This window comes from Rhodotorula paludigena, assembly GCF_050403205.1.
Source record: "Rhodotorula paludigena JCM10292 DNA, Rt_paludigena_JCM10292v1_ctg7, whole genome shotgun sequence".
Taxonomy (NCBI): Eukaryota; Fungi; Basidiomycota; class Microbotryomycetes; order Sporidiobolales; family Sporidiobolaceae; genus Rhodotorula; species Rhodotorula paludigena.
Window position 1 is genome coordinate 410,204 of NW_027481451.1, and position 24,776 is coordinate 434,979.

Sequence of the window (24,776 nt, forward strand, 5' to 3'; positions counted from 1 at the left end):
GCTGCTCCGTGCAGACCGAGAGTGGAACGCCCAGGCGCACTCGGGCATGGCTGGCGTCCCACCGCTACACGCGACGGAGCCCTCCCAAGCCTCGCCTCCCCACCCTTCTCCCCTCGCCGCACCACCGCACCGCCTCGCCGCCGACGACCCGCACCTGCACGTCTTCTTCCGCCGCCTCGACAACTCCCTCGCCCACCTCGCCCGCCTCCAGCCTCCCGTCTCCTACCTCGCCTCGCGCGCAACCCCTACCTTTGTCCCCCTCCTCCTCTCTCCCGCCGTCGACTCTGCCCACGTCCTCCCCCTCGTGCGCCACTACCTCGACCACGACGACGGAAACAGCGACATCGAGACGGGCGACTACGGCGTCGCGTCCGCCGTCGCCGCACTCAAGCGCACCACCGTCCGCGACCACGACGCGGAACCGTTTGCGACCGTCCTCCTCGACCTCACCGTCAGCGTCGCCGTGTGCGTTCCTGCGCAGCTGCCTCCTCTCTACCGCGTCAGCTGACTGACGCGTGGCACTCGCAGCCAACTCGCCGCCCGCACCGCCTCTCTCGCCGCCGCCGCCGCCCAACGCGCTCCTTCCGCGTCGCCCGCCGCCGCCGCCGCCGCCGCCCCGCAGCAGAACCCGACTCCGCCGCTCGACCCCGCCCACCCCTTCGCAAACGAGCGCCGCTTCACCGCCGAGGAGAAGGGCAAGGGGCGGGCGCGCGACGAAGACGAGGCAGACGAGGCGAACGAGCGAGACGAGCGTGGCGCAAACAAGAGGAGGAGGAGGAGGTCGCCCGCGCCGGGGACCGAGTCGCCTGCGCCGCGCGAGGGCGAGGCGGGCTTTGTGCAGAAGGAAGAGGTCGAATCGCCGAGGAAGAACAAGGACGAGGCAGAGCGTGTTCTCGACAGCGCGATGGGCCAGCGAGATGACGGACCAGGGGTACGAATGCGGCCAGAACAGGTGCGAACCTTGCCTACCTGTGCCCTCGTCTGACGCTCACGGATCTCCACGCTCGGCCAGAACCGCCCGACTCCAACAACACGTGCTTTCGATGCACCCGCACCACTCGCCTGCGCTACTGCCAATGCTGCAGACGACGCCCAGCTCGTGCAGGCAGACGCCGCTTTCCAGATCGATCTTCGCGCGGGCCGCGTCGAGCCAAAGGCTGAGCCTGACGACGGTGAGATCCTGACGGGCACGGGGGGTGAGGAGGCTCAGCCTGCCCCCGCCGCTCCACCAGCTCAAGCCGAAATGGTCCGCGACGGTGGACTCGCCACCATTCCCGCTATCAAAGCAGACGAAGCCGACTCCGAGGTCACGGACCCGACCGTGCCCGTCGGACTCGCCGAGCTCCTCCCGCTCGCGCTCCGCTCCCTCCCCGCCGACCTCGTCCTCTCGCGCGTCCCGCCGCCGCCCCACGCGCAGAGCCCCGACTTTGACTTTGCCTTCACGCGGAGGCAGCTCGGCGGCGCCGAGATCAGCATCTGGTCCGGCGGGTACAGTGCCGAGCGCGGGTTCCGCCCCTCGGAGAAGTTTCTCCCGTTCCAGCCGGCGCAGAACATCGCCGGCTCGCAGCACCTGCACCCTCCTCCTCCTTCCGGCGAGCACGGAGCAACCGCCCGCCCGATTGCGTACGGCGAGCCGTTCGCCATCGTCTCGCTCACGGCGCGCCTCCGCGAGGTCCTCGCCGCCATCGCGCGGTGCGCGACGTCGCCGCGCGAAAACGCGGGCGACTCGATCAACGTGTTTGTCTGCGCGGGCGAGAACCAGTGGCTGTACCGCGGGCGGTACCGCGTCGCTCACGCGGGCCTCTCGTCCGCCGCCGCCGCGCCCCTCTCGGCTCGCGGCGGCGGGGCGATGCACCCGCTGCTCGAGGGCGTCTTTCGCGCGCATGCGGGCCTCCGGCCCAAGGACAAGCGGATGCCCGAGCCGTGGCCGTGGCCGAAGCGCGTCCTGCCCGACTGGGGCTTCCGCGCCCAGACGCTCGGCGGCGCGCTCGACGAGCTCGAGCGAGCGCCCGCGGCAGAGGAGGGGCCGCACACGCACTGCGTGCGGTACATCGCGTTTCAGTGCGTCGGGTGGGACGACGAGAACTTTGCGGTGTGGGACGCCAAGCGCGCGAGGGGCAAGAAGGGCGCAGGCGGAGAATCGGGGGGCGCGCGCGGGTCCTCGCGAGCGGCGACTCGGCGCAAAGAACCTGACAGTGCACACATCCCGGCTACGCCGGTGCTCACGCTCGACGACGAGGGCAACGTTGTCGAGGACGACAGCCGGCGCATGACGCGGGCGCGCGCGAAGAACGAGTAGCGAATAGCCGCACGTGACGCCTCCTCATCCGCATGTGGACAAGTGGTCTCTCCCTCCTTCAGGCTGCCTCTTTGGCAAGCTGCAGCCGCACGTCTCTCGCCCGCGTGGTCGGAAAGGAAGGGAGGCGCGCGAAAGCTAGTGGATGACAGATGCGAGCGCGTACAGCTACGTCGTGAGGCGGAGTGAGACATACCGAAGAGAGTGTGGGTGAATAGCTACAACGACAGAAAGAAGGGGAGGGGGTTACAGAAGAAAGAGAAACCGACTAAGCCTCGTCTCTGCGCGCGTCCCGGTCCACCGCAGCCGTCGGAACGCGCTCGAGCAGGCCCTCGATCGGCACCGAGCTCGAGCTTGCGACTGGCGAAGCGGCCAGAGCGGTGCGCGGCGAATCGTGCACGAGCGTGCCCCGCTGCTGCTGCGGCGCGGACGGCTGCACGAGTACGCTCGCGCCGTCGGCGAGCGGCGGCGGCTGCGGCTGCTGGTCTGCGACCGCCGCCGCAGCGTCGACATCGGCCTGCGGCGGCGCGAGGACGCTCATGCGGCAGACGGGGCAGACGCCCTTCTGCCCCTCGAGCCAGCTCTCGACCTCGCCCGAGTGGAACAGGTGCCCGCACGGGAGCTCCATGACGAGGTCGCCCGGCTCAAAGTCGCACAGGCAGAAGGGGCATTCGGTCAGAGATGGGTAGCGGCGAGTTGGGAGCGGGGCGTTGCGGGTCGGGGCGGGACCGGAGGGCGGAACGAAGCGCGAAGGGAGGCGGAGGGCGATCGAGGCGGGCAGGCGGGAGACGATTCGATGTGCCAGAGAGGGCGGAGTAGGCGCAGTCGAAGCCGAGTGGTCGAGCAGCGCGGTCTCCTCGGTCGGCTCGGCGGTAGAGACGGGCACGTGCGCGATGCCGACTTCCCGCTCCTCGTCCTGCTCGAGCGCTCGCGCGACTGTCGCGCCAGTGCCGGCAGCGGGCGAAGCGGGCTTCTCGGCCTCGCCCCAGCGGAAGACGGGCAGGCGCGCGACGGCGTCCTTCGGTGCGCGCTCGGCTTTTTGCGCGCGGGCGGCGCGTACGCGCTGGATGAAGACGGTGACGAGGGTGAAGAGCGACGGGAGGAAGAGCATCATGAACAGGAGGTCGAGGAGGGGCCTGCGCTAACGGGGTCAGTACAAGGAGGGTGAGCCAGGCAGGGCAGGGAGAGCGCAACGCACCAAGCGAAGACCTCGTCCTTGCTGAGCACAACCTCCAGACCAAGGAGCTCAGGAGCACGGCTGCTATCGCCGCGTCCGACGAGATCGGTCTGCGCCGTACCGTCGCGCATCGGCGGGATCTGCTTGGCGAGGTCCTGCTCGTCCTGCCACGTGCGGAGGAGCGAGCTGTACGACGCTCGCGAGACAAAGGTAGAAGAGATCGTGATGTCGTCCGTCTCGTCTGCACTCGAGTGGTCAGCATGGTGGGAGGCACTAACCAGGGTAGAACGTACCGGGAGACCACGGCGTCAGGAGCCCATGCCCGCCGCTAATCCCGCCCTCCTCCTCGCTGCGGTCGCCAAAAACGACCGCCGATGCGCCGTAGCCCTGTGCAAAGCGGACCTTTTCCGAGAAGGCGCACTTGCCGCGCTGGACGAGCGCGATCCAGCGGGTCGACGGGGTGACGGGAGCGGGCGCGACAGGCGCAGCGGTACAGCCGAAGGCGTCGGTAGGGAGGACGGACTCGACGGGGTAGAGGAGGCCGCGCAGAGGCTCGGAGAGGAGATGCGGGCCGAAGGCGGAAGGGCGAGACGGGTGGAGCGAGTTGGTGCGCTGAAGTCCAGCATTCTCGTCAACTCTTGCCTCGGTCGAAGACGAGAACCGTAGAACGCACCTCGACGTAGACGCTGCTTTCGCTCCAGCTAGCGAGCGAGCCGCCCTCGATGCCCGTCTCTCCCGCGTCAAGGTCGCCCAGTCCGAACCAGTCCTCCTCGTCGAACCCGAAAAGTGCGAGGACGAGATCGCCCACCGAGGTCACTGCGCCCTCGACCTTGGTGCGCAGGCGGGTCCAGCGAGACTGGCTGGCGGCGAAGGCAGAGTTGCCGGCGTCGCGGGAGAGCGGAGGCGGGAGAGGGTGTGCCGAATCGCCGCGCTGCACGGTGAAGGCGAGGTCGCCCTTGCTGCCGTCGCTCAGCTGGACGGACTGCCTGCCCTTGCCGCTTCCTGCGCCGGCCAAGCCGACTCGGAGGCGCCGCCCCGCATCCACCGGCGAAGACGAGTCGTGTGCACCCAGAGTGGCGCCGTCGCCCTGAACGTGCAGGCTGCCTACGTCCGCAGCGTGTGTAGATTGGACAGACGACTCTGCGAACTCGCCTCCGGGCTCGAAGAAGCCGCCCCAGGACAGGAGCGCGAAGCCAACGACGAAGAGGAGAGCGGGGACGAGGTGCGGCGCGCGCTGGCGCAGCGTCGGAGGCATCGGTCGTGCGCTCTGTACAGCTCACAAGCCGTACGAGCGAGCCGAGATGAGCAGAGCCGAAACGACGTCGTCGACGCCACCAGGCTCGTGTTGGCCGCTCCCGCCTCCCCTGAGCCGCTGGCTTTCCTTCCGCGCAGCGAGTCTAGCAGTCGTCGGCAGCCCGCTTCTGAATGAACAGACAGGTCTCACAAGTGCAAGGGCAACGAAACAGATATAAGTTGCACAGTCCGTGCCTCACTTGCCCTCAGCTCCGACGAGTCCAATCTTCTCTTCCGCGCCGCCTTCCTTCTTTCCCTCCTCTCGCCCAGCCCCACCCTCCTTGAGCTGTGGAATCCACGTTCCGATCGACCACGTGCGCTTGAGCTCGACCTTGAGCGGCTCAGGCGTCGAGCGCGTGCTCGCCGACGCAGAGAGGCTCAAGGGCATCGGCGTGAAGGTCCCGCCGGACGACTGCGCACGCTGCTGTGTTTTGGGGCGCGCAGGGGATGAAGTCACGACCGGACTGGGCGATGCCGAGGGCTTGGGAGTCGAGAAAGCGGCTTCGCCAATAAGCGGGACTGAAGAGTCTGCTTTCGGAGGGGGAAGCTGCGAGGTGCGAGGCGTGCCCGGCAGAGGGAAAGACGTTGCGTGGGTGTTGATCGAGCGCGAAATGGACGGCGAAGAGCTTTTGAGGGGCTCGGCCGACTTGGCGGGAGCGGGCGGAAGCGCAACGGGCGACGCGGTCGGCGAAAAATACAGCTGTTTGGCGACATCAGCTGCTCGCTCTGGACCAATAATGGCCAGGGTCACGCACGTCTTTCACAGGGTTGTCGAGATTATCGGCCTGGAGGAGGACGATGTCAACCGTAGCGTGCGGAACACAGGGTATGTCGGGACACGAACCTCGTCGACTTTCTTGACTGTCTCCTCGCCGACCCTCGTGTCGCCGCTCCAGAGAGTGTTCATGCTTGCGCGACGCTCGTTCTCGGGCTTGACCGGCCCGAGGTCGACCAGCGCATGCCGCTCGACAGTCGTCTGCTGCTGCGGCATCGGCACTACAGCCGACGGCGGGTCGTACGCGCTGAAGCCGTTGAGGCTCAGCGCCTGCATCCGCATATCGCCGTCTTCTCCCGAGCGCGTCGGGACGTAGCCTTGCCTCGACCCGTCACGGTGGCCAGCGCCGCCGAAGAAGGACTGAAGGATCCCGCCGCTACCATGCGGGGGCTGGTGGCCTGCATGCCGTAAGAATGGTAAGGTGGGGCCTACTCGCTGCCAACCTGGCGCTTGACCATCCGAAGAGTCGTACGCACCGTTCGCTGCGTACTCCTGGCCAGGCCTCTCGCCACTCGGCCCTCCTCCATGCAAAAGCGTGGCCATCGGCCCGCGATAGTTTGCACCGCCGTTTTGACGCCCTGCTACGCGGTACGACGACCCGTCTTCGAGGTACTGCCAACGTTCCTGGGCGCCTGCAGCACTGGTGCGGCACCGTCGAAGCGTCTCCCAGATGCAGGCGAGGACGACGAGGAGGCTGACAATGCCAGCCGTGATCGTCAGGCCGAAGACCAGGTCGGGACTCTGGCTGGTTGAAGAGTCAGCACAGCATTGTCAGGCGTGAGAACGTGGCCGGCCAGCAGTCGCATGCGCACCGTGAGATCCAGTCTTGAATGTCGCGCCCGGCATCCTGCGTCGGCGTCCGCTTCAGGAGTCCACGTGACTCGAAGCGGGCAAGCATGGCGGGTAAGGCAGCGGCGGAAGGCAAAGAGCGACAGGAGCGGACGGCCTAGACGAGAAGGGCATACGGACTTGCCGCGGCGGACGGACAGGAGAGCGGAGAGCAAGGAAGCGGGTCCGAGCACGAAGCAGAGAGCCTACTTCAAGTCAAGCTGTATTTCCGTGCAGCATGAGAGACAAGACAAATATCATACGGTATAAGCTGGCGAGAGTCATCCGTGTCCGCAGCGTCGACCTTCCCAAATCGAGCGGATCCATGGCCTGTTGTAGAGACGGATGATGGCACTGCACGTTGTTCCTACTGGACGTTCTGCTTATTTGTAGCCTGATGTCGGAATCGGGTTACTTGGTCTCGCTCTCCTGGATGATCGGGTCGGCCGTGTCGGCGACCGAAGGGCTGACCGGCGGCGAGACAACGAGCTGAGCACGACGAGGAACTCATACAGTCTACGCGCCAACAGAGGTGACGCCAAGACACCAAAGAAATAGACGTACCTTGTGCGCGCCGACATCCGCCGCAGAGTGCGAGCGGGTGTCATCCGAGTGAGCGAGAGCGATGCCTGTCCCGGCGCACGAGGCGAGGTCAGCTGAACACTGGAGCTGTGCGGGAGTCGACAAAGACAACGCACTCTCGGCAATCTCCTGCAGATGGTAAGGGGCAGGCGGTCAGCCTTGAGCGGCGAAAGGGACTCAGGGAGGGCGATAGCACAAGGAACACGCACGTCAGACGGGCTGCCCCAGTTGGCCGACCCGTGGCCGCCCTTCTTGTCGGCGCGGTCGACTGCTCGGAGCGATCTCAAAGTCAGCTTGCTGCGAGATGAGGAGTCGCGTGACGAGGACCAGCGGGACGGCAACGCACACAAGCCGGTGCGCGAGTGAATGGCCTCTTTGGCGTGGTGGTGCGAGCGAGTCCTGCAGAGTGTTCATTGAGTCTCGCGTGTACAGCCCGGTGTGCTGTCGGGCTCACATCGCGACGGCAGTCGGTGTTTCGGGATGAGGTGGGGAAAGAACTGACGAGGCTGTCGCGCGACGGCGAGAGCGTGGATGAGCACGGCACTCCTTGACGCCCGAGATCAAGTACTCACGGTGCTCGTATGGCTGCTTCAAGCGGGTCAGGGAGGTTGACTGGAAGAGGGAGGTCGAGAGGAAAGAAGCTCGTCGAGAAGTTCATCGCCTCTCGGAGGTCCGCGAAGCGCTGCGTCTCAGTGCCTCCCCCGCTCAACTGCGCCGGATAAGTCTGTCGTGGTCCCCAGGGCTGCATCTCAAGCGGCGCAAGCCGGGGAGACAACCCGTTTCCCTGACCCTCCGCGCCCACTTTCTTAGCAAGCCTTGAAACGGCAAGGCCTGTACAATGCTTTGCATTACTACTGCACTCCAGAGAGCATTTTCCGTTCCCCGGAGGGCCAGCGCTTGGCCCTCCTCTAGCAGTCTCCAACGCCCGCTCCAGCCCACCGTGCCCTTCCCGGAGTGAGGCCTCCGTAGCGGAGCCCCATTGTCGTCTCACGCGCGGTCCTGCAGAACGCGAGTGCGCTCGTAGCTCCGGCGCGACGTGCGAAGGAGCCACGTGAAGGCGTCCTTGACCTGGTTCGGGTTCTGCGCCGTGATGGCGCTGCGCGGAGCCGTCGGACCGGCATCAGCTCTCATTCGCATGGACGAACGTAGACAAGAAGTGAGGATGGTCGCGCGACGCACCTCGCAAACTTGTTGAGGAACTCTTGCTTCTCTGCCGGGCCTGCTGCGCGCGCGGGGAGGAGCTCGACCGCGGCGGGCACCGTCTGCGCGAGGACGGTCGGGAACTGGATCGACAGGAGGCGGAGAATCGTCATGCAGTTGTACGGCTCGTCCTCGCCGCCGGCGACGAGCACGTCGAGGAGGAGCTGCACGAGCTGCGTCGACGTCGCTTCGACGACGGCGCGGATCGCGGGGACGTAGAGCGGGTAGGCGGCGCGCTGCGCGGGCGAAAGCGGGAGGTCCGAGTAGGACCCGTCGGGGGACGAGAGGCAATCGTGGCCGACGACGGCGCGGATCGTGTCGAGCGCGGTGAGGACGATGCGCACGGACGGGAGCGTGAGCGCCGTGAGGACGGACTGGAAGGCGGCGGGGAAGGCGGACGAGAGGAAAATGTGGTCGGGCGCGACTTCGATGAGCGCGAGGACGAGGTGAACGTAGTCGTCCAGGACTGGGTAGTGAAAGGTCAGCAGGAATCTCTACTTGGGGGGTAAGCGGTACGCACGATCGGGCACCTGCGCTGGCGGGGTCGACTGCATGAGCTCGAACAAGCGGTTGCTCTCGCGCTCGAACGCAGCCTTGACGACGGCGTCGAACCCGCCGTCTTGCCGTGCGCCGAACTGCTGCACGACCTTGCCCGTGATCCACAGGTAGTCGTTCATCGGCTGGCGCTCAAACGAGCTCGCGAGGCGCTCCAGCAGAGCGGGTGCGACAGGGAATGCGAGCTCGCCGAAGAAGACGAGGCCGCGCCGGAGGACAACGCACGTCCGGTTGGCGACGTTGCCGAGAGTGCCGTACTTGGCTATGAAGGCGTCGAGGACGGTCCAGATCTGCTGGCATGTCTGGGCGCACGAAGCGGGCAGCGCTTCGGGCAGGCTGCCGATGATGGACAGGTAGACGTCGACGCATTCGAGCGCTTGCGTCGCCTTGGACAGCTGGTCCTTCGATGCAGGCGCCTCCTGCACCGTGACCGAGTGCACGAGCTCGATGTTGGGCATGACGAAGGTCGAGAGCGCTGCGGCGATCTCGGACGGCGGCATGGCGAGGAGGATGTGGGCGATGGCGGCGGAGAGGTCGAGTAGATCGTCGCCGTTGAGCTTGCCGGAAACGGACTGAATGAAAGTGTGCAGTTGCGGGAGGAAGGGGACGAGGTGGGTCGGGCAGTCCTTGCACAGGTACTTCATCGTCTGCGACGCGGCGGCGAGGACCTCCGGGTCCGACTCATCGAACCCGGCCGAGACGTACGGCAGCTGGAACTGGATGTGCTCCGGGTGCTGCTCGGTCCAGTGCGTATAACGGCCGATGACGAGGATCGCAGCGTATCGGATGCGCGGGTGCGGCGGGAGTTTCGGCAGCATCTCCATGATCTTGGGAACGAGATCGTTGTCGCGCACATCGATGCGGGCTCCCATGGACCGCATCGAGAATAGCGGCGCCTCGACGTCCTGCCACTTGACTGCATCGCCCGCAGATACTGCTCGCGCGATCGTGTCGTACGCCTGCTGCAGACACGGCCCGGCGCCGAGGACGGCGCAGCAATCCTTGAGCGTGTCGCCGATCTTGTGGCGGAAGTCGCGGAACGTGTCGCGCTCCTCGCCGCTGAGCGGGCTCGAGTCGTCTGGGTAGTGCAGGTGGCGGATGACGATCGCGACGAGGTCGGCGTAGACTTGCAGGAGCGGCGCGTGCGACGGGTTGATACCGGCGTTGAGGAGGCCTTTCGACAGGCGGTACCAGAAGTTGAGCGTGATGCCGACGACCTCGAGCGCCTCGTATGCGGCGCACTGCTTGATGAGCTCGACGAGCGGGAGGAACGATTGCGGGTGCTGGACGATCAAAGGCTCGTACCACTCGCCCGCCTCAACGAGTACTCGGCAGAACCCGCGCATCTTGTCTTCGTCCTCGCGCAGCTCCGGATCTGCCAGGCTTGGCGCAAGCGCCGTCAATCGCGGCACAATCTCTTGGATCACGGCGACATTCTCCTGCAGTTCCATCGTCTCGTGGATAATGTCGACGAGGACGTCGACCGCATTGTCGAACAGCTCGTCGTTTGAGAGGGCGGCGAAGGCGGAAGCGAGAATGGGGGTACCGGCAAGCGAGCTGGATCGCGTCTGCCCTGTTCGCAGCCAAGCGCCGAGTGTCGCGTAGCACTGGTTCTGCAATGTCGGCGTGATGCCTGCGTGGTGTTCAGTGAGTCTGGGGAGTTCCGAAAGCAGGTATGATGGGACGAAATGCTCACCTGGCGCCTGCACGTACATCGACAGCAGCCCGATGACCTGCTCCCCTCGTCGTACGCTCTGCTCGCCCTCACGCCCAAACTCGTTCCGCACGTTGATCTTCATGTTGCTGTTGTACTCCTCGGCGAGCACCTGGAGGAACTCGAGCAGCGCGGCGGCCATTTCGGGCTCCTTGCCAAACTGGTCGATCATGGCGCCGACGGGATCGGGCCATTGTTGGGCGGTGAGCTGCAGCGCGAGGTCGGCGAGAGCGATGCAGATCTGGGTGAGGATGACGCGCGGGCCGGAGGCAAAGTTGCGCAAAGCGGTGAGGAGAGAGTCGCGGAGGGGGAGAAGGTGGTCCTCGGCGAGCTGGTCGAGGTCGTATGTGATCTGCAGCGAGAGAGCGTTGGTTGCCGCACCGGTTTGAGAACACGCTGGAGCAGCTCACCTTTGTTCGGAACGTCTGGGCCGCAAAGAGTTTCGGCTCGACAGGAGCATCAGGCGCGAAGAGGATCAGTTGGGACGTCGCCCATGCTTCGTTCTGTGTTTTAGTGACAGATGCGAGTCAGTACAGCGGTCGCAAGGTCTGTCGGAGCCCCCCACAGTCTCGCGTGGTCCTCCTGTTCCGCCGCCTCGACTGGCCCTCCAGCAGGACATCCGGGCAGCGTCAGCGCAGACAAGCTCGCCAGGCGTTGCACTCATGACAGGGAGCTTCGCCTGGCTCCCTCGACCGGCCGAGCGGCACCACTTGTCGCAACGCCGCCGTCCCGTTCGTCCAACCCGGCTCCGCAAGAGCAGCTCTTCCGTCCGCCAAGAAGGCCCGGGCAAGCAGGCGACGCACGCTCTTCTGGAACTCGCCGAGCCAGGTGTTGACCTTGTCGCGCGCGTCCTTGTCTGCGCCGCTGTAGAGGACGGCGAGGGCGTCGATTACGCTCTGGATGGACGAGTCGGCCATGGCGTGCGCTCGAGAGCAGGGCGGGCCGGGACAGGTCGCAGGCGAGCAGGCTTCTGGGTGCAACAGACTGCGACGCAGCGGAGTCGAGCAGTGCGAGCGACGCGGGTGAGTGACAGCGGCTCGTCCTCGCCAGGAGGAGTCCGCGGAAACAAGCCGACTTCGACGTCCGACCTTGTGTCCAGCGAGAAGCAGCTCGACCGCCTCTACGAGTACTGTGTGAGGTGTCTTCTGCCCTGAGCATCGCATTGTTTGGATGCCACCGCACTTTTCCCCTGCCTCGGTTCTTTCGCATCTTCGCCTTGTTCTTCGGACCCCGATTCGCCTCTTTCGTCTGGAGAAGATGCCTCGCCCCTCCCGCAAGTCGGCGAGCATCGTCTCGTACGCCGACGCAGCTTCAGACGCGAGCGACGACGACGCTCGAACCTCGACTTCAACGGCGAACATGAGCAAGAATACGAAGAGTGCGCTCTCCCGTGGCTTCCTGCTCCCGACGGCTGCACAACTGACTCCTCACCACCCGCAGACGGTGCCAAGCCCCGCAAAAGCAGCGGACACTACGTAGGCGATGTGACGGACGGGAGGATGCTCCAGGACTCTGGCGACACGCGGCCTGTCTCGTCGTCTTCGGACGAAACGAGCGACGGGGACGACTACGAGGCGACTATCAAGCGCAAGAAGCGCCAGACGGGCTCGAAGGGCAAGGGCAAGGGTCCGCGCCGCAAAGGAAAGAATCACATCTCGAAGCTCCCGCTCGACATCTTGTCCGAGGTGCGTTCTTTCTCCGCGCTGGGCCCGCCGTCTACCTCGGTGGTTGGCACTGACACCGGGAGAGACCGCAGATCTGCACCCATCTCTCGGCACTCGACCTCGTCGACCTGCGGCTGATAAACAAGCCGTTTTACCGCCTCCTGAATGACCGCGACTCGGGTCTGTGGAAGCGTGCGCTGCGCAAAGCGAGGCTGCCCGAGCTCACGGCGGGCATGCTCGCCCCGTGGCAATATGCCATCCTCGAGCTCGATCAGCATTGCATTGTGCGTTCCGCGGGAACAGGCCTTCGCATCCGACTCTGCAGCCAGGATCACTTGCTGACTCCCTCCGTCTTTTTCGAGCCTCACAGAAGTTTGGCAATACGCAGTTCATCCCGGACCGCTTCCTCCTGCGCCGCTTTTGCCGCAAGTGCCGCAAGGCCAAGTGCGTCGGTGCCGTTTCCGCTTCTTCCCGTCACCAGCTCCCCGGCTTATGCCTCGCGTTGCGGATGATCTTTTTGTGCAGCCTCGTGCGCCTCGACCGCCTAAAAGGACTTCCCAGACCTGCACCCGATGACAAAGCGCTGCGCGGTCGCCAGCTACTGTGCGCATCCGTCCCAAGCCGGCTCCTTTCGGTCGCTCCGTGCCTCAGAGCCTTGACGACTGATGATAGTCTGGCAATTGGACGCACACAGTCAGGGCGGATCGCCTGACCTGGACGACCACGACCCGTACGTCTCTCCGTCGTCGCCGCTTGAGTACAGTACAGACTGCTCACCCCTTCCCGCCCGACGCAGGCTCGGCCTACATCCCCGACCTCCACCTCCTCTCATCGCGCCTCTCCTCCCTACAAGCGCTCGACGACGCCGACCCCTCGCTCAACCCCTCGCTTGCAGCCGCCGCGCTCGCCGCCTCGAGCGCGCGCGCGCGCAGGGCCAAGGAGATTAAGCCGCGCGGGATGGACCCGGAGAAGCTCGTCGAGGGGAGCAGGGTCGAGGAGTTTGTCAAGCGGAGAGAGGAGGCGCTGCGACTGGTTGTCGAGGTGAGGGCGGTCGGTTTCATGGCGGCTGAGCCGAGACGAGCAAGGGCTGACTCCTCATCCCGCAAAACACGAACAGGACGCCGAGAAACTGATGAAGCTACGGCCCAATTAGTGTGGAATGGCGCTGGCCGTTGCTGCTTACTCGTTGACGACGCCAACGAGGCTCTCGCTGGAGGCCGGGAGTACTGGATCTGCAGATTCATGCGGGTGTCGTATCTGCGACATGGTGACTTGTGTATTCGAGGCCTAGACTTGTCAATGTCATGCATTCTTGTGCTCTCGAAGCAGCCGTTACGGCCGTGCGAGCATTCGCACGGCCCTCCAGCCGACACTTCGGCGGAAATGCTATACAGACTCTCCGGTTATGCGTGAGCCTGATGTACTGGTATAGTTGCATAGGAACAATCTAGCGAGTGCGAAAGAAGAGGAGAAGAGGGGAAGAAGGGGCTCAGTCGAGGTCCTTGAGTTCCCAACCTGCGAAAGGAACGCGAGTCAGTAAGGCACTTCTACGCACGCTGCATTGGGCATCGCCCTGAGCCCGCTAGAGGCTTTCGGCGCTGCAGAGCTTCGGCGTCCAGAGGAAGTGCGCGCCATGCGAGACTCACTGACGCCGCACCCGCACCCTGCATCCTTGCTCTGCGGGTTGTCGCGTATCCGGAACGCGCTCCCGATGAGCTCGGTCGCATAGTCGATCGTTGACCCCTTGACGAGCGGGAGGCTCGCGGCGTCGACGAGAAGCGATGCCGAGCGCGAAGGGTCGTCGGGCGACGGGGCGGTGAAGAGGCTGTTTTGCGCGGTGTCAATTTTGGGGTAAGGACGACGAGGAAAGGAGGAGGGGAAGCGCACTAGTCGTCGGGCTCGCGGGTCGAGGTCATCTGCATCTTGTACTGGTACCCATGACACCCGCCCGACTCGACGGCGAGACGGAGCGCGAGCGAGGGGTCCTTCGCCGCAGCTTGCGCTTTCAGGATTTGCTGCAGGGTGAAGTCACGTTCAGCATCAGTGTGCGGTGCATGCACGCCTTGCAGGAGAGGTGCTCGAACCCAGCGGGAACAATCACGCTTCGCCAAAGACGAGCAGGAGCCGATACGCACCTTGACAGCGTTGTCGGTGATGTCCATCTCGAGCTTCTCGCCCTCCTTGAGTTCGTCCTCGACAGGCTCGAAGTCCTCTGGCGGGTTTGCAGGGGGCTGTGCGGCGCATGCGATTCCGCGGCGGGACGGAGTAGTGGCGGTCCAGCGGGCGCGCGGAGACACGCGGGCTGGCCGTGCGGACGGTGCGAGTGCTCGCGGTGCCTGAGCGAGGGTGTGCGCTGCCCTCTGTGCGCTGAGCGGCAGTGGGACGGGGTGCCGGGTTGCTGAGGAATCGAGCGGCGAGGGTGCGAGGCGGAGAGGGCGCGGCGAGAGGGCGGAACGCAAGAGTGCGCTGCAGCGAGTGCACGTGCGCTGCATTGTCCCTGAGTCTGTCTGGCTCGAAGGCGGAGCGGGTCGAAGAGGCGGAAGCCAACCCCGCACGAGCAAGCGACGACGAAGGTTGACCTCGCTTCGACTTGCAAAGGCGCAGAGCTCGAACAGACTCGGTCAGAGTGCTACACACTCTCAACTACTCGCATCCACCAAACAACCCACTCTCGCCCGCTGCACCTGCTCGACTTCGTCGCGTCTCCTCGTCGTCTCGTCGAGACGCGTCCACCTCGTCCGACTCTCGCTCGTCCCGAGCAGCCTCTGTATCACCAGCAGTCGCACTCGCCCCATGTCGGTCCACCCCTCGCGCCGCCGCGGCCCGCTCCCCGCCGACATCGAGTTCGCCTGCCTCGACGCCGCTTCCGCAGGGTGGAGCGTATTCGACGACCCAAAGGGCAAGGGGCGCGAACGCGCAACCGGGCACGAGGGAGAGGTCGAGATTGTGCCGAGCGTCAGGATGAACGTCGTAGAGGGGCTTGACGGGGTCAGTCTCGTCCTCTCGTTTCCGTTCCCGACGATGCGCAGGTGGGGGCTGCGCGAGCGCTTGTTCTCAAAGCCCATGGTTCTTTGGACAGCTCCGGTTCGACACTGCTTGTTGCTTGTGCGGCCTTCCCTCTCAGCCCAAACTCACGCGGTTGCCCCCTCGCACAGCGACACCTCCAGTACGGCCCGCTCGTCCCGCCGCAAAAGGCGCGCGTCCCGCTCTGGCTCGCCGTGCACCTCAAGAAGAAGCGCAAGTGTCGCATTGTCGCACCCGCGTGGATGAGCGTCGGTGCGTTGCCTATCACCTTTTTGAGCGTGTTGGCTGCGAGTCGCGGGGTTCCGCGTGGAAGACGGGCACGAGCAACGCTCGTCTCCTCCGTGTGGTACTTAGTCCGCGGTTGCGCTGACACGACGGCCCCCAATTGCGTGCGCAGTCGAGCTGGAATCGATCCTCAAGCTCGAGCAGACCGAAGCGGAATTCAGCGACCTTCCGCGCGATTACCTTGAAGTTGCCAAGGTCCTCCTCGAAGTGTCCGTCCTTCTTCCGCCGCCTCCCGACTCTGTGCCAGCTGACGTCTTCATTCGTATAGCGCAAGCGACGACGTTCCCGCGCCGGACAAGGTCCGCTTGCTGCTGAAGGACATCCGCGAAGCGCGGCAGGCCAAGATTCGAGAAGGATTGGGGGCGATCAACGCCGTGCATCTAGGCGTGCGTTTTTTTTCTCTGTCTCACATGCCTCAAGCGCGGCTATTCCGCGCGAGGCGGCATCATCCGACCTGACGACCTCGCACTCTCGCAGATGCCCAACCTCTCATCCATGGAGCTCACCGAGCTGCGTCCCTTCTTCTCGCTCGCCTTCTCGCGCCTGTCCGACCTCGACCCGCTCGCCGACGAGCAGCGCGAGATCGAGCAGTGGTGGATGCGCGACCCGGCGGGGTGCTTGGCCGCGGCGAGGAGGGGCGAGATTGGCGGGAAGGGGGCGGCCGAGGGGGGCGCGAGGGGCGAGAGGGAAGGGACAGAGATGAGCTTTGGCGGCGGTGGGTACTAGATTTGTGCGAAAAAGGCAGTCTCGAAGAGCGCGCCGTTCGCAGTCGGAGAGAGTGGAGTGAAAAGGCAACGAGGAAGGGTACAGCGTCCTTCAGAGCTCAGGGGACCGCAGGATGCGAGCCGCGGGAGATGCCCCAGCACTTGTACAGTGGTGATCCCAGCTCCATTTGGCGCACAGCACAGCGGACCATGCAGCTGCAGATCGCGCAACAAGGCCACAGCAAAAACCGAGCCAACGGCGCGGCAGCACGAGCCTGAGACGACGCGATGCATAGACGACGTCATGTAAGCAGCGGTTCAGAGCATCTTTGGCGTCCCATGCAAGCTCGCGTGCGAGCAATCTGAGCGACACGAAGGGAAGCGGCGGGCGACGAGACGAGAGCGTGTCTCCCCCCGACAACGCTTCGCCGCGCCCGTGCGAGCCGCTCAGCGAGGACCCGCACGCGATCGCAGCCCAGCCGCAGAGCACGCGCGCAGCATCGACCGCGTCTTTGCGCCTGGTCGCCCTCATCGCTTGCCGCTGACTTGGAGGCGCTTCTCCGCCTGCGACAGCACTCGCCGAGGCTGCTTGAGCAGCACAGCAGCGTACAAGACTAGCTGTTAGTCGTCGCACACGGTCGTCGCGCTCGCGCAGCTCCTTGAGGCGGCGCACGCACGCATCTCCTCCGGGTCGCTCCCTCAACCTTCTCAAACGGCGGCGAGCAGCGCGAGCGAGGCAGCGACGATGCAGCCAGAGCACCAGCGCCAGCTGCCGCCCCAACAGGGCCAGCAAGGCCGCGGTGTCGCCCCTCCCGCTGCCGGATACTCCGCTCAGCCGGGCGTCCCCCTGCCGGAGCACCAGCAGCAGCACCAGCAGGCGGCTCAGCAGTACCTCCAGCACCCGTTCCCGATGCAGCCTAGCCTGCCGTATCCGCTCCCTCTTCCGCCAGCGTCGGGCACTGCCTCCCCCGCCCTCCCCGCCAGCTCGACTCCCCTCTCGCTCCCGCTCCCCGCGCCGCCCATGCACGCGTTCCCCTCGGCCTTCGACTACAACCAGCAGCACTACCCTCTTCCGCTGCCTCCGCCTGGTCCATCGGGGCCGAACCTGGCCGCCCAGCTTCCCTACCCTCTGCCACTTCCCGGCCAGGGCTACCCGCTGCCCGGCCCTGCGGACGCCTTTGCTGCACTTCCGCTCCCACCGCCGCACTTTACGGCCCCTTCGCCGACCCAGGGCGTGCCGGTGATGAGCGGCGTCCCGCTGGAGCTCCCTACTCCTCCGTCTGCGTCCTCCTCGAAGCCCGTCACCTCGACTGCGGGCACCGCCTTCAACCCAGACGACTTTCTGCCCCTCCCGCCTGCCGGGACCGCCGTCGCGTCCAGGAGTCCGTCGACCGGCCCCGCCGCGCCTGTCGCACGCGCTCGGTCGCCCAAGCCTACCCCCTCTCCGGCATCCGCCTCGACGTCCACGTCGTCGTCACCAGCCTCTGCGTCCGCCGCCCCTGCGGCGGCGACAAAGACGGCCTCTGGCCGTACGAGCGTCAAGCCCAAGCCCTTCACGACCTCGGCCGCGACGCTCGCCTCGTCCGCGAGCGCGGCCGCTAGCGCCGCGCCCGCTGGGGCGCCCGAAGGCGCGGATACCGGCGCCGCTGCTGCTACGTCTCTGATCATTGGCCCGTCCGGCGGCGCCGTCACGCACACGCCGCTGACGGGCTCGGTCCCGATCCCGGCGCACTTGCCGAAACCGCGCAGCCGGCGCGCGCCGGTCAAGAAGGGCGGCAAGCGCGCCAAGAAGGTCGGCGGGAAGGACGTTGCCGCCGGTGGGAGCGCGAAAAGGAAGGCGAGTCGCGGTGGGTGGGGCGGGCCGGGAGGCACTGGCACGGGGAGCAGGCCCGAGACGTTCTTGAGGAAGCTGTGGAAGTGAGTCGCGCTGCTGCCTTTCTCCTGCTCTTGTTGCTGCATGATGTTGCTCAGCTAATTCACGATGCGATCTCACCAGGCTCCTCAACAACGACCCCGAGGACGTCTCGCAGTACCTCCGCTGGGACAGCACGGGGCGCCTGCTCATCATTCCGGACGAGAAGGACCTCGTCGAGAAGGTCTGCAAGGTCCACTTCGCGCAAAAGAACATCACCAGCTTCGTGAGCTCATTTCAGCTTTCCGCTCGGTGCGACTTCCGCTCATCGCACGTGATATGACGCGCAGAACAAGCAGATGAACGTGAGTGCCGACCAGTGTCTGCCGGCCGGCGAAGTGCCCACTGGGCGTGCAAGCAGCTCACGCGTTCTTCGTCTCGCAGAACTGGGACTTCAAACGCCACTCTCGCTCGCAGCGCGACCTCGCCCACATCAGCAAGTACGAGCCGGGCGTGACACGCCAGACGCGCATTTGGTACCACGTCCAGCTACACTCCGGCTCGACGTGGAACGATGTCCAGAACGTCGGGCGACACGAAGACGGCATGGCCAAGAAGCGCCGCGTCCAGAGCAAGTACACGGGCGTGCTCGAAGACGGGCCGGGCACGGGGCGCGGCAAGCGCAGTCGGGGCGCGCCGCCTCCGCTTCCCGATGACGAGGGCGACGACGACGCTCCCTCGGAAGACGGGTCTTCGCGCGGCAAGAAGCGCGGCGCGGCGTCCGGCTCCGGAGCCGCCGCGCGCAAGGCGTCCGACGCACTCATGCGCTCGTCGTCGACGCGCACGCCGAGGGCGTCGACGAGCGCGCAGACGAGCGCGGCGAGGAAGCGCCCGCGCGGGCGCTATCACTCGTCGGACGAGGAGACCGACGAGTTCAGCGACACGTCGAGCGAGAGCGACGATGGGTTTGGTGGAGACTCGAGCGACGAGCTCGATGACTTGACCGATTCGGAGGACGAGGAGGAAGAGGACGAAGAGGCGGAAGACGAGGGCGAGACCCGGTCGGACGCGCTCAGCGACGACGTCGACGCCGAAGGCGAGCCGGACGAGGAGGTCCTCGAAGCTGCCGAAGAGGCCAAAAAGGCTGCCGCCAAGGGCAAGGGCAAGGGCAAGGCGCCCGCCTCCGCCTCGACGCCGGCGCCCAAGACCCGCGGGCGCACGTCGTCCGTCACGGCGAACGGGACGAGCGCAGCGGCGGCGTCCTCCTCGTCTGCGTCGAAGCCACCTGCGAAGCGCCCGCGCATGTCGGTAAACACGACCAAGTCGCTTGCGCCGGCACCAACGACTAAGCGCGCAGCGGCTGCGGCCGCCGCGAAGGAGGCTGCGGCACAGGCTGCGACGGCGGAGGAGCGCGAGCATGACGACGAGGCGGAGGAAGCTGAAGCCGAGCAGGTGCAGACTGGGAGGGGGAAGGGCAGGAAGGCCGATGCCGCGTCGAAGCCCGCGCCGAGGTCGACGCCCGCACGCGGCGCGAAGAAGGGCGGCGCGCCCGCGGCAGCGCCTGAGACGAAGGTGGAGGACGTCGAAACGGAGGACGCCGACAAGGATGCTAAGGATGAAGAGGACGTCGAGGCGGCTGCGGCAGAGGGCGACGAGAAGGGGGGCGACGAGCAGGTCGAGCCGACCAGCGCACGTCGCACCCGCTCGGGCCGCACCTCCGAGGTGCCTGCGCCTTCGACGAAGAAGACTGCAGCGGCAAAGGCGCGCACTGCGTCGCGTCGTGCTCGCATGGGCGCTGACGCAGACGGTCCCTCCGACGAGGCGATTGACAAGTCCGCCAAAGCTCCGGACGAGTCGCCTGCTGCGTCGACCTCGAGGACTAATCGCGCAACCCGCCGGGAGCGGAAATCATCGCCGAGCGCCGCCGCGGAGCAGGCGCAGGCCGATGAGTCGGCGCCGCAGAAAGAGGAGACCGCCGAAGACGCGCAGGTCGAGGCAGAACCGACGCGGCCTACTCGCGCTGCGCGCAAGTCGAACGGGCGCCCGTCTGAGGTGACCCCTCCCGTCGGCGCGTCTGCCGCATCGACGGGTGCCGCAAACGGGCGCAAGCTCAAGGGCCGGGGCGGCGGATGGTACACGACTCCGCAGGACGAGACCGAGACGGCCGCGAGCCATGACATGCGCCGCGGTGGCGCGGGGTTCGCCGGCGGGTCGCAGTCGGCCGCCGGCAGCGTCGACGGTGCCAGCGCGTCGGGATCGAGCCAAGGAGCGCCGCAGATGACGCTCTCGCTCAATCCGCCTGCGAATGGCCGTGTTCCGCACGTCTACTCGCTCCCGCGCCCGCCTCACCTCGGTACCGGTCTCCCTTCGTCCTCTGGCTACGTCCTTGCTCCTCCGCCCGGCGCCGCTGCTGCGTCGCCCACCACGTCCGGCGCCTCGCTCGCACGCTCGCCTTCCGTCACCTCGCACGTCTCGCACGCCTCGTCGCAATTCCTCTACCCCGACGCCTCGAATCCGTACGGCTCGTCGCCCTACCCGATGTACCCGCATCAGGCGCAAACTCCGGTTGCCGTGCACCACCATCCGCAGCGCCCGCAAACTAGCGCTGTATACCACTCCGAGCCCGGACTCGCTCGCACAGCTTTCTACTACCATGGCGCCAACCCGATCCCTCGCCCATACATCCACCCGGCCCACCAGGTTACCGAAGATCTGCTCGAAAACGGCGACGAGGCGTCTGTCTTCGGCGCCGAGTTCGCCGCCGAGGCCGCCACTTCGCGCAACTTGCCTAGCTCGTCGCCGAGCATGAAGCGCGAGACGAGCGACGTGCGAGGGACGCCGACGGTTTGGGAGAACGAGGACGTCGACATGGCGGATCAGGAAGGCAGTTGGTCGGGGCTCATTCGTGGTCCAAGCGAGCTCTTTCGTGAGTTGGCGCCCTCATGCACCGTACCTGTGCTCTGTCATTAACGGACATTACTGTTACAGCCGGCCCCGACTTCTGAGCCGTTCGCTCTCTGTCACTCCGCCTGCGTTTCCACTTTCGTCTTTCGCCGTTCGCCTGTCGCTATTCTACATCAATGCCCTGCCTTTCTCCCTTCTATTCGCCTGTCCACCGCCGGTGCGCACGTAGTCGCCTTGTTCCCGCTTGTCGTCGCATGGTCTGAGGGATTTCGTGGTCTTTGCAAAGTCTACCCGAATTCGCAAGCAGCCACGCTCTCAGAGAGGAAAATTGTGCCACGTCGAGCGGCAAGCGAGCCGAAAGTGCGAGAAAAGCGGAATTCTCGGGCTTCGTCTCGTCCGAACGCCGAGGTCGCCCTTCGTTAGCTCTCTCGTTTTCGTCCACCTGGCATGGGGTTGGCGGACCTGTTCTCCGGCGCAGGCTCTGGCGCAGCGCCACCTGTCCCGCCCAAGCACGAGGTGTGTTGTCGCGCGCGCTCACGCCGGATCTCCCCACTTGCTGATCAAGCTCCTTCCCTGCGCTGTCCTGTCCCGCCGACTGTGCGTGTTCAGATGGACAAGGACGAGGTGATACGTAGACTCACGACTGAGCTCGTCGCTACCCGACAGGTGCGTCTCTCGCCCACTTTTGATTTCGCGGAACCTTCTGGTGGCGGTGCACATCGGAAACAAAGTGCGACTTGGGACGACGCAAGCTACTTCTGCGGGCGTGTAAGGGTTGCACGAGGTCAACACTACCGGCAATTCGGGACGGCGCCGTCATCACACGAGCCACCGACCCTTCTCCGTAGCTCTCGTTCCGCGTCACAGCAGTGATGGCAGTCTCGCATCGCAGCCTCAGCTAAAACGGTCTTTCTGCTCTCACAGCGGAATCAAGAGCTCGAGGAATCGTCCCGGACTGCGGTCGGAGTGCGTCGTTGCGCCTATCCGCTCTTCCCGCAGTCAACCGCTGACCCTGTTGCTTCGCTGCCACGTTAGGCACGGAAGGCTGCCGTTGAGCGAGTTCGTGAGGTCGAGGACATCCTTCGACTCAAGGAGGGCGTGCGTTTCGTCTCCGTTTGTTTCGCTTCGTAACCTGCTTTCTGACTTTCGCAACTGGTGCAGATGTTCGATTCGCTCGAGCGACAGGTCACGTTGCTGGAGAAGTATGTGGCGGATCTGCAGCTTAAGGAGGCGGAGCTCACCGCACTTCGGGCCGACATGGCAGAACATCCTCTTTCCGAGAGCGACCTTCAGCACCGCTACGATCAGCTCGTCGAGATCTTCGACTCGATGAAGGACACGCTCAGCTGCGCAGTCTGCTACGAGCCGTACGGCCGGGATGAAGCTGTCTCGCTCATGTGCGGGCACACGTTCTGCCAGTCGGTGCGCTTGTTTCACTCCTGCATCTCACTCGGTCGCTCAGGGCATACCCCTCTGCCGCGCGCAGTGCTACTCACACTGGGAGGAGCGCTCGATCGACGCATTCAAGCGCTCCCCAGTGCAAGGTGCTTATACCGGACCAGAGTGCCCAGAGTGTCGCACGGCCGACGTCCGCCGCGGGCGCGTTCGCATTTGGTCTCTCGAAGAGATCGTCCGCCTCGTCGACCGCGCGACGCGCGAGATTGCCCACAAGCCGTTCGTGCCGCCCAATATCGTTGGACCGAAGCCGGTCACGGGCGCGGAGCTCGTGAGAGAGGAGGACAAGCTCGTCAAGGTCGATGAGCCCGAACTGCCTCTCACGCCGGCGAGCGAGGCCGTCACGCCCTTTGCGGAGCTTGACGAGCGCGCAAGACAGGCGGAAGACGGACGCGACTCGTCTGCGCTCGCGGTCCAGCCCGATGCGATGACGGACTTGATGGACATCGAGGAGGCCGAGCAGCTCGCAGTAGAGCCCGCCGCCCAGGCTCTCGGCGCCGATCTGGCGAGCGATGCCGAGCCCGCGGAACCCGCCGAGTTGAGCACTGCCTCCGAGTCGCCTGCTGTCTTCCAGCTCAACGACGTCCTCGCGCGGCAGATGCTCGAAGCGCACGCACGCGAGCGAGCCGAGTCGCGCGCACGAGCGCTGGAGCAGGCGGAGCGGGAGGCGCAGGATGCGCAGCGGATCCGGGAGGAGGAAGAGGAGCGCGAGGCGAGGGAGGCGCGCGATCAGGTGTTGTTCGAGCGGACGAGGACGCCGTACGGGGCGGTGTTCCGCTAGACTCTGTGGACCCGGTTTGCACGCTCTGCTGTCATTGTTGTCATTCTTACACCACTTGAGGCGGCTTTCCAATGCCACATTTTCCTGCCGACTCTGTACCGCACAAGCTGAGCGAGATCTTACGAGAATGATGCATTCCCGGTGTTGACGATGATCGACTTCACTGAATGGTACCCGCTGCAGCACTTATGACCGCGCGCGCATCCTCCGCCTTAGCTTTCTCCTTTTCCCTGACCCTCCTCCGCTCCGCGTTCACCTGCTTCTTGCGCGCCGCCTCCCACTGGTCCAGCTTGTCTCCGTCACGGAAACATTTCCTCACCCAGTCTCCGCGCTCGTTCAGCGCTCGTTGCGTCTCGTCCGGTAACGCCGAGAAGGCGAGGAAGTCGTCGAGCTCGGCGAGCGGGTCGTCTTCGAGCGCGGCGTGGTATGCATCAAGTTGCGGCTCCAGGATGCGGGCGAGAAAGTCGGAGGTCGCTTCGAGAGTTGACAGAAGAAAGAAGACTGCACAGAGGTGCAGGGTCAGCTCAGCGGACTCCCGCTGTGTGGGAACTGACGCACTTCGGTGGTGCTTCCACCGCCTGCCGGTACCTGCGCGGGGACAGCGGATGAGCGTTAACGCAACGTTCTTTGCCGAGTTCAATGTAGCGCACGGTTCCGCGGTGTGTAGCGCTTTGTTCCGTGGAAGAAGCATTCGAATGCCGGATCGGGTTCGTCTGGCCCTTCGTAAACTGAAAGAGATGGGCAAAAGACGTGAGTGACTTGTTGTCAACTTGCGACCGCACTTGCGCTCACCGATCCTGCACAGCGTGGACATCAGTGCAAGCAAGACTTCGGGGGGGAGCGAAAAGGACGACGCACTGTTCGTCAAAGCATTTTGCGCACAAACGGGCGCGAAGGTGGTAGTCTACTTTCCGCGCATTGGCTCGACCACATACCTACGATGCACGGGCAGTTGTGAGGGAGAGGCAAGCGTGGTGCATTCGAAGAGCTACGTACGCGGCACCACCTTCCGACGGCAAGAGACGCAAGCTCGACCGGCCTCAGCGGCGCCTCGAGCTCAGGCAGTCCGACTTCCTCAATCGCGAGAAGCCATGCAGTCTCGCACGGAGGTCCGAGGGCGAGGGAACGGAGCGATCTGTCGACGAGCGTCACAGCGAGGAGACCCGCCAAGTCCAGCTCCGAGAGAATCTGGAGGGCTCACGCGCGGCCGCTCAAAGAGTCAGAAGACAGTCACCAGCAAGCAAAGCCGCATGTCCGTTCAGGTCGACTCACGGTCAGGAGGAGTTCGAGCGGCAGAGAAGCGAGAGTATTGGAGCCCTTCGGTTTGCGCGGCTTGCGTGGCCGTGCTGGCTTGCTGCCGAGCGTTGCGGCGACTGGGGCCTCTGCCATGGGAAGTGCGACGCGCGAAGGCGAGCGGATGCAGAAGATGGGCGAGAGCGGGCCGCTGCGCCGTGAGCGGGCCCGAGGCCGACCGCACCTCATCACCAATAATCTAGACTTGTGTGGGCAGGACAGCGGGACCAACCCCGGCGCCCCATTGTCCTCCGCCCATCGCTCGCGGGCAAATCCAGGACGCAGACCCGTGCGCTGCCCTGCCCCGTCGAGGTCAGCGTCGCTGCGTAGCGTTGTCCGAGGAAGATCCCCTCGGCATTCGTGCACACGATCGGGGCCGCTCGCCGCTTTCGAG

General features: G+C 65.5%; 11 protein-coding genes across 11 annotated transcripts; 5 read left to right on the plus strand and 6 right to left on the minus strand.

The window, feature by feature from the left end:
* Positions 1-46: 46 nt before the first annotated feature.
* Positions 47-2,299, plus strand: JCM10292_006181 (uncharacterized protein; the record flags this gene model as incomplete). Its single annotated transcript, XM_076647106.1, has 3 exons — positions 47-465; positions 529-931; positions 1,013-2,299. 3 exons carry the CDS (start codon positions 47-49, stop codon positions 2,297-2,299), a joined length of 2,109 nt encoding a protein of 702 aa, XP_076507444.1.
* Positions 2,300-2,564: 265 nt separating this feature from the next.
* JCM10292_006182 (uncharacterized protein) lies at positions 2,565-4,728 on the minus strand (the record flags this gene model as incomplete). The annotated part of the gene is made up of 4 exons (XM_076647107.1): positions 2,565-3,432; positions 3,495-3,714; positions 3,767-4,085; positions 4,147-4,728. 4 exons carry the CDS (start codon positions 4,726-4,728, stop codon positions 2,565-2,567), a joined length of 1,989 nt encoding a protein of 662 aa, XP_076507445.1.
* A 234-nt stretch (positions 4,729-4,962) lies between these two features.
* On the minus strand, positions 4,963-6,439 carry JCM10292_006183 (uncharacterized protein; the record flags this gene model as incomplete). Its single annotated transcript, XM_076647108.1, has 5 exons — positions 4,963-5,466; positions 5,522-5,551; positions 5,611-5,939; positions 6,018-6,286; positions 6,354-6,439. 5 exons carry the CDS (start codon positions 6,437-6,439, stop codon positions 4,963-4,965), a joined length of 1,218 nt encoding a protein of 405 aa, XP_076507446.1.
* Positions 6,440-6,780: 341 nt separating this feature from the next.
* Positions 6,781-7,609, minus strand: JCM10292_006184 (uncharacterized protein; the record flags this gene model as incomplete). The annotated part of the gene is made up of 6 exons (XM_076647109.1): positions 6,781-6,858; positions 6,934-6,998; positions 7,068-7,080; positions 7,161-7,219; positions 7,298-7,350; positions 7,524-7,609. The coding sequence occupies 6 exons, from the start codon at positions 7,607-7,609 to the stop codon at positions 6,781-6,783; spliced, it is 354 nt and encodes a 117-aa protein (XP_076507447.1).
* Positions 7,610-7,938: 329 nt separating this feature from the next.
* Positions 7,939-11,337, minus strand: MTR10 (mRNA transport regulator MTR10; the record flags this gene model as incomplete). Its single annotated transcript, XM_076647110.1, has 6 exons — positions 7,939-8,047; positions 8,131-8,617; positions 8,672-10,339; positions 10,403-10,772; positions 10,831-10,923; positions 11,224-11,337. 6 exons carry the CDS (start codon positions 11,335-11,337, stop codon positions 7,939-7,941), a joined length of 2,841 nt encoding a protein of 946 aa, XP_076507448.1.
* A 340-nt stretch (positions 11,338-11,677) lies between these two features.
* Positions 11,678-13,237, plus strand: JCM10292_006186 (uncharacterized protein; the record flags this gene model as incomplete). The annotated part of the gene is made up of 8 exons (XM_076647111.1): positions 11,678-11,798; positions 11,861-12,105; positions 12,177-12,368; positions 12,455-12,528; positions 12,610-12,687; positions 12,783-12,814; positions 12,881-13,125; positions 13,202-13,237. 8 exons carry the CDS (start codon positions 11,678-11,680, stop codon positions 13,235-13,237), a joined length of 1,023 nt encoding a protein of 340 aa, XP_076507449.1.
* Positions 13,238-13,573: 336 nt separating this feature from the next.
* Positions 13,574-14,576, minus strand: ISA2 (Isa2p; the record flags this gene model as incomplete). Its single annotated transcript, XM_076647112.1, has 4 exons — positions 13,574-13,599; positions 13,731-13,909; positions 13,972-14,099; positions 14,220-14,576. The coding sequence occupies 4 exons, from the start codon at positions 14,574-14,576 to the stop codon at positions 13,574-13,576; spliced, it is 690 nt and encodes a 229-aa protein (XP_076507450.1).
* A 301-nt stretch (positions 14,577-14,877) lies between these two features.
* On the plus strand, positions 14,878-16,119 carry PSF2 (DNA replication protein PSF2; the record flags this gene model as incomplete). The annotated part of the gene is made up of 5 exons (XM_076647113.1): positions 14,878-15,072; positions 15,240-15,360; positions 15,506-15,602; positions 15,662-15,779; positions 15,871-16,119. The coding sequence occupies 5 exons, from the start codon at positions 14,878-14,880 to the stop codon at positions 16,117-16,119; spliced, it is 780 nt and encodes a 259-aa protein (XP_076507451.1).
* A 723-nt stretch (positions 16,120-16,842) lies between these two features.
* On the plus strand, positions 16,843-20,954 carry JCM10292_006189 (heat shock factor family protein; the record flags this gene model as incomplete). The annotated part of the gene is made up of 5 exons (XM_076647114.1): positions 16,843-18,014; positions 18,094-18,235; positions 18,300-18,314; positions 18,394-20,875; positions 20,938-20,954. The coding sequence occupies 5 exons, from the start codon at positions 16,843-16,845 to the stop codon at positions 20,952-20,954; spliced, it is 3,828 nt and encodes a 1,275-aa protein (XP_076507452.1).
* Positions 20,955-21,300: 346 nt separating this feature from the next.
* Positions 21,301-23,089, plus strand: JCM10292_006190 (uncharacterized protein; the record flags this gene model as incomplete). Its single annotated transcript, XM_076647115.1, has 6 exons — positions 21,301-21,369; positions 21,463-21,519; positions 21,778-21,819; positions 21,889-21,951; positions 22,015-22,275; positions 22,340-23,089. The coding sequence occupies 6 exons, from the start codon at positions 21,301-21,303 to the stop codon at positions 23,087-23,089; spliced, it is 1,242 nt and encodes a 413-aa protein (XP_076507453.1).
* Positions 23,090-23,249: 160 nt separating this feature from the next.
* Positions 23,250-23,903, minus strand: JCM10292_006191 (uncharacterized protein; the record flags this gene model as incomplete). Its single annotated transcript, XM_076647116.1, has 4 exons — positions 23,250-23,590; positions 23,648-23,677; positions 23,740-23,817; positions 23,882-23,903. 4 exons carry the CDS (start codon positions 23,901-23,903, stop codon positions 23,250-23,252), a joined length of 471 nt encoding a protein of 156 aa, XP_076507454.1.
* Between the last annotated feature and the right edge of the window lie 873 nt (positions 23,904-24,776).